Source organism: Mastomys coucha, unplaced genomic scaffold (assembly GCF_008632895.1).
Source record: "Mastomys coucha isolate ucsf_1 unplaced genomic scaffold, UCSF_Mcou_1 pScaffold13, whole genome shotgun sequence".
Lineage (NCBI taxonomy): Eukaryota > Metazoa > Chordata > Mammalia > Rodentia > Muridae > Mastomys > Mastomys coucha.
The window spans coordinates 38,771,250-38,787,848 of NW_022196895.1; the positions used below are offsets into that span (position 1 = coordinate 38,771,250).

At 42.6% G+C, this 16,599-nt stretch overlaps 1 protein-coding gene across 6 annotated transcripts in view; it reads right to left on the reverse strand.

Annotated features, from left to right (window-relative positions):
- Positions 1 to 16,599, reverse strand: part of Ppp2r2b (protein phosphatase 2 regulatory subunit Bbeta) — a 417,822-nt gene that overhangs the window by 100,336 nt on the left and 300,887 nt on the right. For 3 of the 6 annotated variants that reach the window (XM_031365581.1, XM_031365586.1, XM_031365582.1), the window contains 3 exons: positions 7,292 to 7,389; positions 6,925 to 7,005; positions 4,219 to 4,384 (listed from right to left, as the gene is read on the reverse strand). In XM_031365581.1, the coding sequence (XP_031221441.1) occupies positions 4,219 to 4,384; positions 6,925 to 7,005; positions 7,292 to 7,389 (345 nt within the window). The remainder of the gene's footprint in view (positions 1 to 4,218; positions 4,385 to 6,924; positions 7,006 to 7,291; positions 7,390 to 16,599) is intronic. The other 3 variants (XM_031365583.1, XM_031365585.1, XM_031365584.1) reach the window with 1 other exon arrangement.

A 16,599-nucleotide genomic window follows, 5' to 3' on the forward strand; every position in this document is an offset into this window, starting at 1 on the left:
AGTCCAGGAGTCCCAAATGATCATCAGGAAACAAGGAAGTGCAGAATGCCCACTTAAATCTCAGTTTCAGCACGCACACAACCGTGTATGTCAACATTAGACAGTAGTCACTCTGTACCCCAGTTTATTCATAAACTGGTAGAAATGCCATCTTTCTTATGGGGTGCATTAAGATGGAATGAATCAGAGTGTTTAATTGTGTTGGAATAATGATAGTGTCCAAATAGTAGCTGTCATTGGAATTAGCATTCTGTGTCAAACGTCTGCAGAAGGATAGGTCACTCTCTTGCTATGAGGGTCATCTCATGAAGATGTCTACACACTTCTATTTTCTGGGGAGAAAAAGCTGTCCCTTTCTTTGTCTGTAATGGCACTTCTTTCGTTTTCTGTCCTGCCTCTCTTCACTACCACACCGCGACTTTCCACGTTCTTTACCATTTGGGAGGACCACTCTTGCAAGCAAAGGCACATGACCTCACAGCACTTCATGACTTTATGACTTGTCTTTAGAGGTCTTAAAAGTATTATGTTGTGGGCTGTCATCAGCTATGGGGACATTTTAGTAAAAATCCATTTCCACACACCTAGATATTGTTTGGGTTTCCAAGTCTTTTCTCATGTTCAGCCAGACTGCCCCTCATGGGATCCATGGATTCTCATCTCTGCACTCACCCCAACTTGTGCCTGGAGGAGAACCTGTCCCAGCTGTGGGCATAATTTAGAAATTGCTAGCTCTAGGCTCACATCCCTCTGGTCCCAAGCTTTCTTGAGATCCCATTCACATGAGGTTGCTTTTTTAGAGTGAGAAAGTTAAACACGGGACCTTATTCATAGTCGCTTGATTTGTTCCTCATCAGCTGTGGCTGAGAACGACCTATGAGCCAGTGAATTTCACCACCAAATCTTTTCTGTTTCTTGCCTTGGAAATGGGTCTAAATTCAGTATTTGCAAGGCATTTTAATCTTAAATTTGATATCATAAATGATAATTGCCATAGAGATAAATAGAAATCCCAGGGCAAACACAAGGATACAAGTTACCCATATGACCTCCAGTTAGAAATAATCTAGGATCAAATTTTTTTGTTGTTGTTTTTTTGGATGGTGTCTCCCTTATGTAGCTCTGAGTAGCTTGGAACAGAGACCACCTTCATTTACCTGCCCAGTGCTGGGGCGAAAGGCATGCTCCACCATGAGCATCTCTTGTGTATACTCTTATATTTCCTGTATGCAGTATTTTGAGGCGAGGAACTACAATGACATTATGTATACTAAGTTGTGTATTTAATAATTTCCTTTCTTTTATTATATAAGATGTATATGCCATTGTAATTGGAAAATGAGAATGAGCAGAAAGGTTACAAAAGAAGAAACTTCCCTTAGTTCCAGTAGACTGAAGTTACTATGTACATTTTCTGTATAGTCTTCTATTTTCTTGTTTAACTATTTCTAACAAGCAATATGCCATATACCTGAATGTATATTATATACCAACAGCTATCCATATACATGTATTTACTGAATCTATGACATGTAATGTAATACACTATAGAACATAATTTGTAGTATGAATGTGTTAACAGCTGAAAGCCTATTGGTGGGAGACTTACTGTTAAACCACAGAAGAACCAAATCATATGAGGCAGTAATAGGCAGTCATTAGAAATAATATGGTATTTTAATAAAAATCAGCTAGAAAAGTATTTTTGCTATATTATTAATTTTTAAACATGGCTTAAACTATCTTATAGAATAATTCATATTTCCATTAATAAACATTTATTTATACAGTTTTCTTTTTCCTCTAAAAGACTCTAGCAGTGGTTCTCTCTGAGTCAGAATATACACTGTCTTTGTTTTGTGTCCAGGTATTTCCTTAATTTTCAACATCTTAGTGCTCTGCCTTTCTCAGCATATACAGCCAGGCAGGATAAGGAACCCAGACGCCACAATATGTATTTGTGTGGCAAATAACGTCAAGGACTACTTCAGAATGGAATGTGAGCTTTACTTTTCTTTAAAAGTTATGAAGTTAAAAATCTATTCTAGTAGAATTAGTAGCTATACACAACTAATGAGATAAGCACCCTGTCCCTCCAAAAGATAATTGATGGAGAATTCAATCCAGTTCCCAGGGGTTGTGTTGCCTGGGGTCGTACTTGACTTTATTATCACAGCATTTTCATTTGACTCAGAATCTTAAAGCTTTGTGGCAGGAAAAAAAAAACTCTAAGGAGCATGCAGCTGTTAATATGAGAAATGGCGTTTTCTTTCTTCTGGCTTGTTCTCTGGGTAGTTTATCATCACGTGTGGCAGCTTAAAACACAACATTATCATTTATCTTCATGTTCTCTTTTATATAGTAATTGCCATTGTCTTCCATTAATTTTTGAATGTTAACCTATTTGGCATGGGGATGTGCATGGATTTTTAACCTCAATATTAGTATAGAAAAGAAGACTGCATAAGAAGATGGGGATTTTCCTTAGAAGAGTTGGTTTAAGATGCAGTTGACATGTGAAATAGCATCCCAAATGGGAAGATAATATCCTTGTTAATCAAAAAACTATTTAAAAACTCAATTAACAGAACATTATGCTATATAATTAATCTTCATTGAATTTCACTTTCTTTCCCATCCCCCTACAAAGTACTTAATAAGCCTTTGGATTTTACTGCAATAATCAATAGGCTAAATTTCATAATATAATGTAATCTAGCTATGGAAGACAATCAGACACTTCTCTGCGACTGAAGTAATTACATTAAAACTACCACATTAAAACTTCCATTCTGAGTGGTGTGAAACAACAAAGTCTTTGCATGAGGCATGAACAGAAAGCAACCACAAAGAATAAATGGAAGTGAAGTACAGTGGTTTGGCCTCTAAGAGATGAGGGTTGCAAAGAGTAAACAGGACAACAGAACAGAGCAAAACAAACAAACAAAAAGCAGCTTCATGAAGGAATTAAATGAAATGGAATCTTAAAAAACCAAGACAAACAAACAAAGAAACAAAAACCAAAACCAGATGAATAAAGACCTGGTCATATTGCGGTTTGCTTGAATAACTCCCAAACAGCTAATCTAGAATCATGATTTTCTTCAGATCTGTCTTTATGTTTGAGAGATTTGGTGGCCATCTGAATTACATTCTCTCTCTCTCTGTCTCCTATAATATTGATCTATGAACTCACTGTATACACTTTCAAAATTAAAATGATAAAAAGAACAAAGTAAAAGTGACCTACAATGCACAGTCAAGATTTAGTAACGGGAAGCCATTTGCTGTGCATCTTCTTTCGTCCTTAACAAGGAATATATGCTTGATTGTATTGTAGACATTGTCTCCATTTTTCTGTTCTTGATATGACACTCTTAAATGACATTTATGCATGTGTTCCACATAGACTCACACGAGTGATGAAATGAGTCACCCTTTGACTCTTTTCCTTGCTCTTCAGTTTTTCTCTCTGAATCCTCTGGTTATCAGTTGCCATTAGCATTCTTCAGTACGGACTGACTTCCAAACTGGCTTTTTTTTTCTCCAGAGAGAGGTTAAATTCTTGGGTGTCATCAGCTTCCTTCATGGAGTGAATATATGAGCAGGCTTTATTTACCTGCCAGTAACTTATCTATCCTCTCTTCTCTATTCATATCCATTTATATCAACGTAAAGGACACAGAGAGTCTGAAGGCAGATAAAGAACCTGCTTCTTGATCAGCTTTTGGGAGCATCCCCAACTCCTCTGGTCTTGTGCTCTTGGCTTAGAGCTTGATTTTCTCAAGATACACAGACATCTGCTTTGCAGACCCGAAATATACTCAAGGATTAATAACTATTTTTCAAAATGCCAACAGCATGTCGAGTTTCTTGAAATGCTTCCCTAGAATAACATGCAATGAATCTTAAGACAGGAAGTCACATTCCGAAAACACCTGCAAGCAATCTACATTAGGAAACTGTTGATAACGGGTTCCACAAAACTGGGTCATAAATTTGATATTTATAAAGTGAATAGCTAGTATTTACTGAGTCCAGTTCTGTGTGCACCATGAATTCTGCTAAGCATCTTGCAAACAGGGTATCTAAGTTTTTCACAAGAGACGAAGAAACACCGAGGCTAAGGGAGAATTACAGGTCACGACTGTCTCTGAAAATATCCAAATAGGAGAAAAACCAAACCAAACAAAACAAATAAAATCCTCCTCCACATACCGTTGGTAGACAGAAGAAAGTAAGCTGCGTTTTGTTGAGGGAGCCATCTTATCTTATTGATTTTTTCTTCTATTTCTAAACTTTTCAGGTAATCGAACTCGGGTTCATGGCTCTGGAATGTGCTGTAAACATTGTATTCACCCCTACGATGAACCTGGTTTTTACTCTGTAGGAAGGTAAAACACACACAGAATGTTAAACCATTTATAACACGTGCCAACTCACGGATTCTTTTTTCCTCTGAGAAAAGCCATTAGGGTCCTGCTAGGAGGCTGCGTCAAAGATGGATACCATGCCACTGCAGGCGTAGATTCAGCTTCGGTTTACTGGTCCCAAAAGCATGCACTCTGTTGGCAAATATCAGAAACACACACACACACACACACACACACACACACACACACACACCACATTTGTAAATTATATATTTAAAACTGTATTTACAAAAGAATATATCACAACATATACACAGAAACAGAAGTTGCCAGGCATGGTGGTGCATGCCTTTAATCCCAACACTAAGGAGGCAGAGGCAGGCTCATCTCTGTGAGTTTGAGGCTAGCCTGGTCTACAAAGGGAGTTCCAGGACAGCCAGGACTGCTGTTACTCAGAGAAACTTTGGCTCAAAAAACAGAAAAAAGAAAAAAAAAAGGAAAACAGAAAAGAAAGAAACAATTTAAAATGGGATAAGACTTTACAATCAATACAAACAGAAGCTCTGCTATTAAATCTTTGTGCATTTCAGGAAGTGCTAAGAGGGCCATTCTGTGGAGATGCTCGAATACACTTTCAGTCCCTATGAAAGGTGCAAAGGCAACTTTCAATGCTCATGGAATCTCAGAGAGGTAGGCAGAGCTGGGAGGTGGAACCCGAGGCTCAGAGATATGAGTGGCCCTTCCAGGGTCACACGGCGCATAAGGATGGATCTGGGCATTAGTCCCTCCCTTTTTATCCAGCATAAGTGATGAGAAGACCATCTGCGCATGAGCGCCATCTGCATCATCAGGATGATGGGCTTTACCTAGGACTTTCCCCTAGCACTGGTTATGCAAAGAGCAAACAGCAGGAGCTAAATAAATGATGAGATCCAGAGCAGAAAGCCAAGGGCCTGAAGAGAGGGGAAAGGGTGAAGAGGAGGAAGACACAAAGGGGCAGGTGTGGTGGTGGTATTACATGGATTTTAGAACCAGTTTCCCAAAGTCTTGTGATTTGGCTCCGAAATCTGTTCAAAATTTAAAATTTGGTCTTATTAAACATATTTTAAATCAATGTTTGGTTATCAATTAAAAAAACATAGGTTTTTAGATGGATACAGGACATCCATAGACATATCTCAACATGCCCAGAAGTGGATGCTTTTGTTGAAACTAGGGGGACCTGAGGTCCTTTCAAGCAGTTTGTCTAGGAGCTACCACTTTGCCTGAAGAGTCACTGCCCACAAACGATGTCACATGGCATTTGTTAGCCATGCCATGTGTACCTCTGAACCCCTAGGCTCCCCCAAAATTGAACACTGAATTCTCGGATCCTTATCCTCGCTGACTTTTATGTGCCGGTGAACCCACCCACACTGCTTTGGAAGGTGTGTCCCCCATCATTCTCCTAATGAGTCAGGCTTCTAGATCTCCAAGTAAATGAAAATAGGTGAACCCTATAAATAGCTAGCAGAAAATGTGGGGTGGAATATGACTGGTAACACGAAGCCTTGGGTAATTTATGCTAAATAGCTCTTCCAGTTCCCCTTAATCATAGCTGTGAACCTAATTGGATTTTTTTTTTTAAATTGGAGATTTGAAAATCAGTTTTCAAAGGACTTTAGATGCTGACACTCTTGCTAACCCCCTGCTCACTCAAAGAGCACTGGCCCTCCTTAACAATACATTTCTAAGAGGGTTGATTTGCTACCATCCAAATCAGACTGTCAAGTGTGGGTAGCATGTGCCAGACCAATTAGCACCAGGCAGCTCTGGAAAAAGCAGGAAAAATTCCAGGTCACGAAGAGCGATTCAGTTCTTACTTGCCAACTGCATTTCCATGTTTCTGGGGCTAGTGTAATAGGCTGGGTGCCTGATTTAATGCTGAGCACTTGAATTTACACAGAACCCCCGAGGGATTATGACGCCCTTATAGAAATTAATTGCAAATAATGTGCAATTACCAAATATATCACCCCTAAATGAGGCTATCCTCTTTTGAGGGGGAGGTGTAATGCAAATGGCTTGGAGGCACAAAGTGGGCATTAAATTGCTCGGGAAGTCTCTTGCGAAGTCTTCCTCCCTGGTGCCCAGTTAATCTCAGAGGCAGGCAGTGGCAGATGGGAGAGTTGTTAGAATACAGACTACCCTGCTGGAAGGACTAGCATGTGCCAGGAGAGGCCAAGGGAATCAAATCGGGCCATAATTCCATTCTGAGAAAACAGAAACAGGCACGGCAGTGGGATCATCCTCAATTTATGTGAAAAAGAAAGGGAATTCCTAGAAGAACGCAAGCCTTGGGAATAAACCAGTCACTGAACTGGTGTTATGTAATGTATCCAGCTTCGGGGACCCACAGCAGCCTGTCCCATGTGCTGGGCTAAGAAGCCTTTTTGGAGGGTCTTGCCCTTTAGTAGTCTGAGCATCCCTTCCTTCCTTTTGACCCAACATACCCTCTTTTCAACCGTTGTCAAACAAAGCTATTTTCCTCTCCTATGTATTCTGGCAGTACCTGAAATGAAGGGAGACTGAATTTCAACACCTGGAGGGCAGATCCCAAGACAACAGCTGGAGTTTGCTCCTCTGTAAACACCTGTGGAATTTTGCAGGTCAGATGAGAACAGCTGCTGCTTCCCAAGGGTCTTTTGTAGTATAGGATAAGGCCCTGCCCAGGGAGAACCCTCTTCCAGAGGCTTTTGTGAGCTTGAACTTAGAACTTGTGGATGCTAATGGCAGTTTTTGGCAGTTTTACTGTTGGTGAGCAGAGCGGCAGGCAAGGTTAAGGGCGACAGACACATGAGGATTAAGGCACAGTGGGGGGCGGGGGGCTCCTCTTAAAAAGGGAAGAAAATGAGAATTTCCAATTGGCTGATACTTACCTCCTGTTCTCGCTGAAATATTACAACCCGACCCCCTTTGTCCCCCGTCGCTAGTAACTCTCCCGTGTGGTTGAATTCTACCGTAGAGATAATGTCAGCTGAAAGGGAGAAGACAAAAGCAATTTAAGTAACTGCACACTTACTTTGAATGGGTAGATAATAGACACACTTTTCTGTGCATTTAAGGGCTTAGGACTCCGGCTGTGCAGTGGAATTTACAGGGTTTTATGTTCTGCATTTTAAGTGCCACTTGAAGTAGCAGTCAGGAAAGTGAATTTCCTAGGTGCCCCCACCGCACTGTGGGCTCCTGGAACATCTGAGGTGAACAGAGGGGCAAGGCGTCTCACGCCCTTCTGTTTCATGCAAGAGAAAGTGAGTTTCTTTTTGCTCACAGAAATGTTTTTTCTTTGCTCATTTTCATTAACCACAGACCCCTCTTTCACTCCAACAAAATCCCCCAGACAGGAGTAAATGTGGCAGTCAGGCTTAAGACTGAGCATTGAGGGAATCAGGGTGCGGATGCTGATGCCAGTGCCAACCACAGCAGAGAGTACAGGAGTCACTGGGGTACCCTGCTAGTCCCCCAACTTTACTAGGGCTCTTCCCTCTTGCATAAGCCCAACACACCCTCTGTCAAGCACACTCTTTTCCAGGACAGGGTACTCGAAAGACAGTGTCACAAGGTCAGGGAGCATTGGAGAAAAATGCAGGCACCAGGGACCCGGAGCATAGATAACTTGAAAGAAAGCCAGCCTCAATGCTGGTTACCCCACAGCCCAAGGACAGGTGAACTACCTATGACCGGATTTATTAGGGCCAGAGATTAATTCCCCCACAATCACTCTCCCAACAATTGGAGAGTGCAAATGAGCCTAGAGAGAAAGAAGAAAGAGCATAAAATAGAAAGGAAAGGAAAAAGAACTTAAGAGGCAAAGTAGTGACTATGCTATCTGACTGAGGACTGACTGGAGCTTGCTTGAACCTATGACAGCAAAGGCACGAATAAGGTGGAAAACCATGGCAATGATCCCCGACCAACTCCAGTCTTACATCTCGTGTGTGTATCGTCATTTTAGGATGTTCTTGGTATGCCAGCTTTATTCAGTAAAGCAGTATAAAATTCTCCAGCTCACAGACGGTGTCTTTTCTGCATATTGAAAACATTCTTTTTTTTTTTTTTTCCAACCAATGAAATTTATTGCAGTTACATACAGGACTATAGGTAAGGAGTTGGTGACCAGAGACCAAGGGATGCAAAGACAGTTGCTATCCTGAAACTTGAAACCAGCATATGATACAGATTATGAATACTTGACACTGAAGGCAATCTGTGTAACTGTAGGAATACTGGTACAAAGAGCATTCCATTTTGGTGGCTCAGTTTATCAAACCCTCTTTTAAGAAATATGATTTGCCTGACTTTCTGAAAACATTCTTAATTCTCACTCTTTGTGCGGAAGCAGAGCAAGGACATCACAAGCCTTCCTCATTTGTGATGTGTCACTCACTCAAGTGAAGTGTCACTCAAGTGAAGCACCCTTAATGAGAGTCCAAGCTTTACTGCTTATCAGGAGTCGGTTCAAACTCTCTGGGGCAAGGAAGGAACATCATAGAGTGGTCTGTCTTAAGGAGCAAGTGTAACATGGCACGCACTGTCTGTTGTCCTCAGTCTTTGAGGAATTAACACCCAGATGTCTAGAGCTTAATGCAAACACTTAAATTTTATATGCTGATAATGTTTTCTTTTCCTCCCCTTTATGAAGCATCTTCCTGCCTCTATATTTTGAGATCTGGGATTACAGATGTGTGCTGAGGAGAAAAATCTAGTTTGCAGGCTGAGGGGAAGGCTTGGTGAGTAAAATCCTTGTCGTGAAAGCATAAGGACCCGAGCCTGGGTTCTCAGCACTCACACTCAGCTGAGCATGGCAGTGCCTCTCTCTAACCCCAGTGCTCGGAGCTAGAGTCGGGGAAGATTCTGGGACCTTACTGCTCAACTAGTCTAGCTAATTGGTGAGTTTCCGGTTCAGTGAGAGCCAATGTCTCAAAAAAAAAAAAAAAAAAGGAAGAAGAGGGGTTCAGTAGGAGGGGGAGGGGGAGGGGATAGAGGGTGTATGGAGGAAGACAAGGAATGGCAATCTTTGATCTCCACAGACACATGCATGGAGGCATGTGCCTGCACACTCACCCAAACACAGTGCCCATCCAGGCATGTCGCCTTCCCACACAAATCTTGTCAGTGGGTTGCATATGGTTTGTGGGTCAAGTGTTTATGATTTCTGGCTTATAATCATCTTCAGTTAGATAAGGCGACTTTATTCCTTATTGATCTAAACTGGAAATCAATTCCATCTTCTCAGGAAATGAAGCACAGAATAAGCTGTGTGGTTGCTAAGCCCTTGATGTACCTTTAGAAGGCCAATTCACATAACAGGAACCCAGGAGCCAAGGCATAGCAAAGCGCCGACGGCTGGAGGACGGGCTACACAAAGCATCCGATCACTGGTCTTTCTTATAGCTTGTGTATTTTAACAGCTTTGCTGGGAGAAGCCAGCTGTCAGCTGTCTGCGGTTGCCTTAGAATGCCCTCTCCAAGACAGACCGAGGTTACTGTGTGCTGCTGCCATCTCTGCTGATTCTGGCCTTTCAGTGAGGACAGAAATAGCTTTCTGACCTGCCTAGAATACAAGGTGGGCTTAACTGTCTCTTTTCACTTTCTAGCTTCTGTCAAGTACTAAGGAATGAATCATGACTCACTGCTCAAACATCAACGTTAGACACACATGCACGAACACACACACACACACACACACACACACACACACAGGTGCGTGCGCGGGGGGGGGGAGGGAAGGAGGGAGGGAGGGAGGGAGGGAGACAGAGACAGAGACAGAGACAGAGAAATAGAGGTTATATGAGCAATGAGAAGGTGGTAGAGAGACCCAGTTTGGAACAAAAAGTACCAACTTCACATCATCTTTGTGTTTGTTTTTTTGTTTATTTGGTTTTGTTTATTTGGTTTGGTTTGGTTTTGTGTAAGGCAGGCCACAATACATGCTTCAGACTTGCCTTGATGTGGGATTTAGGATGGTCTCATACTTGTGATCTTTCTGTCTCAGCCTCTGGGGTGCTGGGATTACAGATGCGTGGTGCCAGGCCTGGCTCACTGGGGCTGAGTTGTTTGTTTATTTATTTATTTATTTATTTATTTATTTATATTTTTTATTTTTGGTTTTTCGAGACAGGGTTTCTCTGTGTAGCCCTGGCTGTCCTGGAGCTCACTCTGTAGACCAGGCTGGCCTCGAACTCAGAAATCCGCCTGCCTCTGCCTCCCAAGTGCTGGGATTAAAGGCGTGTGCCACCATGCCCAGCAGATGTTTTTTTTTATTTACAATATCTCCTTTCCCAGGTTCCCCTCCAAAAATAAAGTAAAATAAAATAAAATAACCAAAAACTAAAACAAACCCCTGTTCCCTCCCCCCTCCCTCTGCTCACCACCCCACCCCCTCTTGCTTACTGGCTCTAGAATTCCCCTACACTGGGGCATAGAATCTTCACAGGGCCAAGGATCTCTCCTCCCATTGATGACCGACTTGGCCATCCTCTACTATACATATGCTGCTGGAGCCATGAGTCCCCCCATGTATACTCTTTGGTTGGTGGTTTAATCCCTGGGAGCTCTGAGGGTACTAGTTAGTTCATATTGTTGTTCGTCCTAAGGGACTGCAAACCCTTCAGCTCTTTGGGTCCTTTCTCTAACTCCTCCATTGGGGACCCTGTACTCTCAGTCCAATGGATGGCTGTGAGCCTCTACTTTTTAAGGTTCTATTTCTGTGCAGTTCATGCCCTTGCATTAGGCAGCAACATTAACACACACACTCTGGACCATGGGCTGCAGAGCTTCTCTACTGAGAGCTGAAGGTGAGCTTTTCCCTTTGGGTGAAGCTGGAATCAATATGAAGAGTTAAGTAGCTCTTTGGACACAAACTTCGGCTCACTTGTCAAGAAAAAGCCACTGCCACCAAAGCAGAAGCTGCTCTCCCAGGGATGGTGCTAATTTAATGCTGAAATGCCTCTCTATAAAATCTACAACGCTGAAAACAGGGCAGGATCCAAGCTTAGATCACACAACATCAGCCAACACCACTAGAACCCTCCATCATGGAATATAAGGTATTGTCCTAGACCCTAAAATCTGTCGCATGTGTTTCATAGTTGCCCCCGTTATTCAGGGCTCTGTCTTCCTTGAGATCCTCACAAGAGAAAGGATGACCCGGATAGGTGACCTGAATGGGGTGACCCACATGGCAGAGTGTGTAATTCCTCTGTCCTCTTGCCAAGACTTCATATTTATTTTAAGCTCCCCAGGCAGCTGTATAGGTGTTGTTGCAGTTCAGTTGATGTCTGTTTTGAACTTTTCTGTTTCCTGACTCATTTATCACTGCAAAGCACCTACGGAAGACTTCACCGTCCCATCCATCTCGGCTTATCCCCATCTATGACTGCTTAATAATTAATAGAAAACTCATGAATCACCTCCGCATTCCAATTTCAACATACCAAGACTACAGATGCCCATTCTCTTGCATTTGAAACATGCTGGTAACAGAGCGGACCCATTGCTGCTCAAGACGGGAGAACTTCTGTGAGCCTAGAAGGAGGGGCAACTAGGTACGACCATAAGCTAGATCTTAGTGACAGCAACCTCATCTCAAAACATGATTGGCAGAAATCAGTTCTTCCCCATGGGACTTTCACCCTTAGATAAGTTTCTAAGACAACTCGATATTGCATTAAATTTCATTTCCATTTAATTGCACTGCCAAGTAAGGAAATAAATCCTTGAGCATTTCCCCTCCAATTTCTATATGGGTAGAGATAAAGTACACACTGATGGAAAAAAACCAAAGTCCCAAACAGTGACCTGAGTCAAACATTGTTATAGGGTTTCTAAAGGAAACTGTGTGGATTGAGATTGGCCAAGCTCCCTGTCTATTTGCGCTGATTTAATTTCCACAACACAGTGGCCCGCTAACCCTGTTTCGAGCTCAATTTAGCACTGTGAGGACTGACTTTTTCCTTTTAAGAATCAATCTCTGCATCTTACAAAAGTTTCACACTAGTAATTTACTACATCAAGTCTCCTTTACCCTGAACAATGGTTTTTGACTTGGCAGTTGTATTCACAAGGTGGGAGGCTGAAGGAAACAGAGAGAGTCCTGAAATTGTGATGTAGGGTCCCACAGTGTCACACCAGGCTGCAGTCAGGACAGAGCACCTTGATCAAAGGAGATGCATGTGTGATTAGGTGACATATAGACTGGGGTGGCATTTCAATCAAAGGATAATTCAGCTTATAGTCAGAGAGTCCCAGCATCCACTGATGGAGAGATGATACTGACCAGGTCACTGGTACTCCCTCTGAATATCAATCACAGTGATGGAAATGAATGGGTAATGCAGCCAAGCCTTATCTTTCATCTAAACCACATTCCTATGATAGTGAGCTATCTTCCCTACTGTATCGGCTTTTTAGCTCTGCCCACTCAAGCCTGGGCTTTTCTCCTGATGACCGAGTCAGCTCAAGATTGTTTTTATATCTCTGCTTAGTACAAGGATGTTGAAAAGAATGGAAAATCCACCTCACAGCATATCACAGTGGTGAAACTGTGGTAGTTGCTAGGTTTGCATAGAAAAAGAGTTGGGAGCTTCTTTAAAGGTGAGGTTTCTTGATTATTGGTGGTGGGGGGGAGACATCTGGAGAATAGACATATGCACCCTTGCTATCCTTCATAAGGATCTTTAGTTAGATTGGCATTGACTTTGTAGACCACTGAAGAAATAGGAAATTCTTTGACTTCCCATGGGGATCAATTACTCCTGTCTCTGTGAAGTTGTGGTCTCTTTTCCTGGTCTTGGTTCTCAGTCTTAAGTTAGTACCCATGTTTTCAGGTCATTTTATTTTTGAGGGGGGGGTGTTAAGCTTTGCTAATTAAAATAGTACATTAGAACACACGTCCATCAACACACATAGAGGGAAGGGAACAAATGTGCTTATGGCCCAACGAGAGGCAAGATACAAGCTACCTTCTTGTTTCTGCTCTACATGTCTCATCTAACCTAGGCTTGATTTGTGTTTTCTCAATAGTGTCTTAGGAAACTGACTCCCTCTGCTCTAGTTGGAACATTGTGAATTGTGTCCACACTGGTTTTAACTTCGATGATGCTAGTGTTCTTCTCACAGGAAACTACAAGTAGAAGTGTCCCACAGTTCTATTTCCTTAGGATCACATCTCAATTATGTTGTAAGCCAATCAATAGTGTGGCAAGCGGCAGTATTAACTGACAGTCTGCTCTTGTCCTCCAAGCTTAATAATGGCAGGTAGTGTGTGACGTAGGGGTTCCTGCCGGGTTACCCACACTCAGTGCTTCTTCCTTGCTAGCTTTCTACAGTCCAACTATAGAGGCTGGGAAGGCTGGATTTTTCCCATCTCTGTTTGTAGTCAGGTCACCGAGACCTGAGCAGTGAGATAAAGAGAAGTGTTCGTGGGGTATAAGAACTGCAAGGAAGGACTGAAGATTCTAATGGAAAGTTATTTTTTAAATTCTTTTTTACTATTTAATCTGATGTGAGCATACGTGTTTGTGTGTGTGTGTGTATGCATGTGTGCATGCATGTGTGTGTGTGTGTGTGTGTGTGTGTGTGTGTGTGTGTATCTGTATGTGGGTATATGGAAGCGAGTTCAGGTGCCCACAGAAGTCAGAGACATCAGATTCTCATGGGGATAGAATTATAGGTGGCTGTGAGTTGCCCAACATGGCTGCTGGGAGCTAAATTTTGGTCATTTTTCCAGAGCAGTACACAGTCTTAATGGCTAAACTATCTCTCCAGCCTCCTGGGGGGAAAGTTTTACTCTTGGGTTTCATTTACATGTTCCTGTGATATATGTGTTTTGCCTTCTTGTGATTATATATGTTCATCTATATGTGGGTGGCATCTATAACGTGATGTGGGATCACAAAAGAGGACTTCGTTGGTGACAAAAATACCAACAAACACTAGTGACAGCTGGAGAAACAGGACAATATTTTTTAATGACAAGTGAGCAGTTCAAACCTTTCTCAGGACAGCTATGTCTGAACTTGTACCCGTGCTAGTAGAATGACCTTCCTATTATTTGAATTTAAAAAAATTCTTGTCTGCTTCTTTTTGTAGGGCTGAAGAACTAGCCTTGGTTGTTACTATATCCTGACCCTAAGCAGCATGACCTTAAGCAGGCTCTTCTGTCTGTGGCTTCCTCCTAGCACTACGCACAGGGCCAGATTATTAATGCATGCTGAACTGGTAAAGCATGTCTCCTTCCTTGCCCTCAAGTCACCTTCCTCTGGTTTTCATGTGCATAGATTTATCTCTCTCTACCACATAGCCAGTTTTCCTTTCCAATGGCTCAACTAGCAATACAGAGAGGTTTGTGTCCTCTTGTCCACACATTATGGTGGTGCTGCGTTACTCTTCAACCATGCAAATACAAAAACAGTTTCCTGTGAGAGGATGCGTACTCCAGTCTACACGTAGTATCCAGTATAAAATTGTGCCTTCCAAGGGAACCATGCCTTCCTCAGGAGTTTTGCTCCCTCTGCTCCCATGCAGGAAGGCTCTCCACGCTTGCTGAGCTGTGCAAATCCAGATGGTAGGAGGAGGGAGCACCGTGTTGTTCCCATTAAAAGGCACACAGCTTCTCCGGGATGAGTAGATATCCACCATGGGAGGCAATGCAGGCACGTGTCGGCTGATGGAAGAGGAGGCTTCCCTACAGATGGAGCGATACTTCCCCACAGGGTGGTGGTGTCTTCACAACTAGTCTCTAAATGCAGAAAAAACGCAATGGGAAAGCGATAGCTGTCCAGACTTGCCTGAGAGCCTGTGTTGGGAAAGGTGGAATCCACTGTCAAGGTGTCTCCCATCTGTCACCTACTCTTCTGAAACATGGAGGAATAATTGACTACTCAGGTGATGCAAACCCTGCAGACCTTTCAGATCAACAATGCAGGGCATCACCAGATCCTCCATACAGGGCAGGGGATCTGTATAGCTGACCCTGCTGTTGGAGCTTCAGGTCCAAAGAAAGAGAGAGTGAACGGTAGGCAGTTCCTAGTTAGGCACTGTGCCACCCAAACACACTTATAATGACATCTGATTGGCATATTTTCAGTCAGAAATTGTGCTGTGCCAGATGCTCTGAAGTCAATAAGACAAGATGTCCATTCCATGGAAGCTAAAAATCCCCTATTTGAGAGTTGGCTCAAGTGTCACTTTTCTAGGGAAACAGTGTGACTTCTCCCAAGGCCAGGCCAGCCCCCTTTAATTTGAAGCCTCATTGCCCCCTTACTTTCTCTTCATAAGTTATCATCTCTCATCATTAGCATTCATTACAGTGGTATTGGGATCATTTGAATGCTTCTCTCATGCACTAAATTATAAACTCCACAAGGAACCCTCAGTGCCTAGCTGAATGTCACAGCATAGAACAGATGCCCCCTCAATGTTCTGTTCTTTGGTGGATTGTCGAGAGAGTCAAAACTGAAGTAGACCATCACATAGAGACCAAAATAATCTCCAAGTACAGTAACAAAAAAACACTGGATGGATGAACAAGAGTTTTTCTTAAGGTGTGCGGAGCCCAGGGAGTTCTTACTTAGAAGAATGAATGGTGGCTATAGAACCAGATAATGGATCAGTGAAGAACAGGGTCCTGTGAGCTACAGGCAGAGAAAACACACAATTAGGGAAGAAAGGGGACCAAAGTAGAGTGATCTTCTAGAGAAGACAGGGAGGTAATGATAAGACAGGTTATGAATTCTGAGCTTACGGATGTGATATGAAAGGACTCCATTTAAGGAGTATGTATTATTTACATGCCATGGAGCTAGTGGAATAGGGCTATACTAAAAAATTTTCCCCGAGCACAAGTCCTTGAGCTTTAGAATATTCCATTTAGAGCACTGAGAAATTATGGTAGATCGAGGCATAGTTAACAGTTGTTGGAGGGAGGCTGTGGAGACAGCTTATTTGGTGCATACTACACAAAAATGAGGTTCTGAGTTTAGATTCCCAGCACCCATATCTGTGAGCTCCTGAAATCTCAGTGCTAGGATGGGGAGTGGGAACAGAGACAGGTGGATCTCCAGAGCTTGCTGTCCAGCTATTCTATCCAATAGGTGAAATCTAGGTTTAATGAGAGACTGTGTCTCAAAAAGGATGGTGAAGAGTGATTGAGGAAGACACCTCTCTCCCCCTTCCCCCCTCCCCCC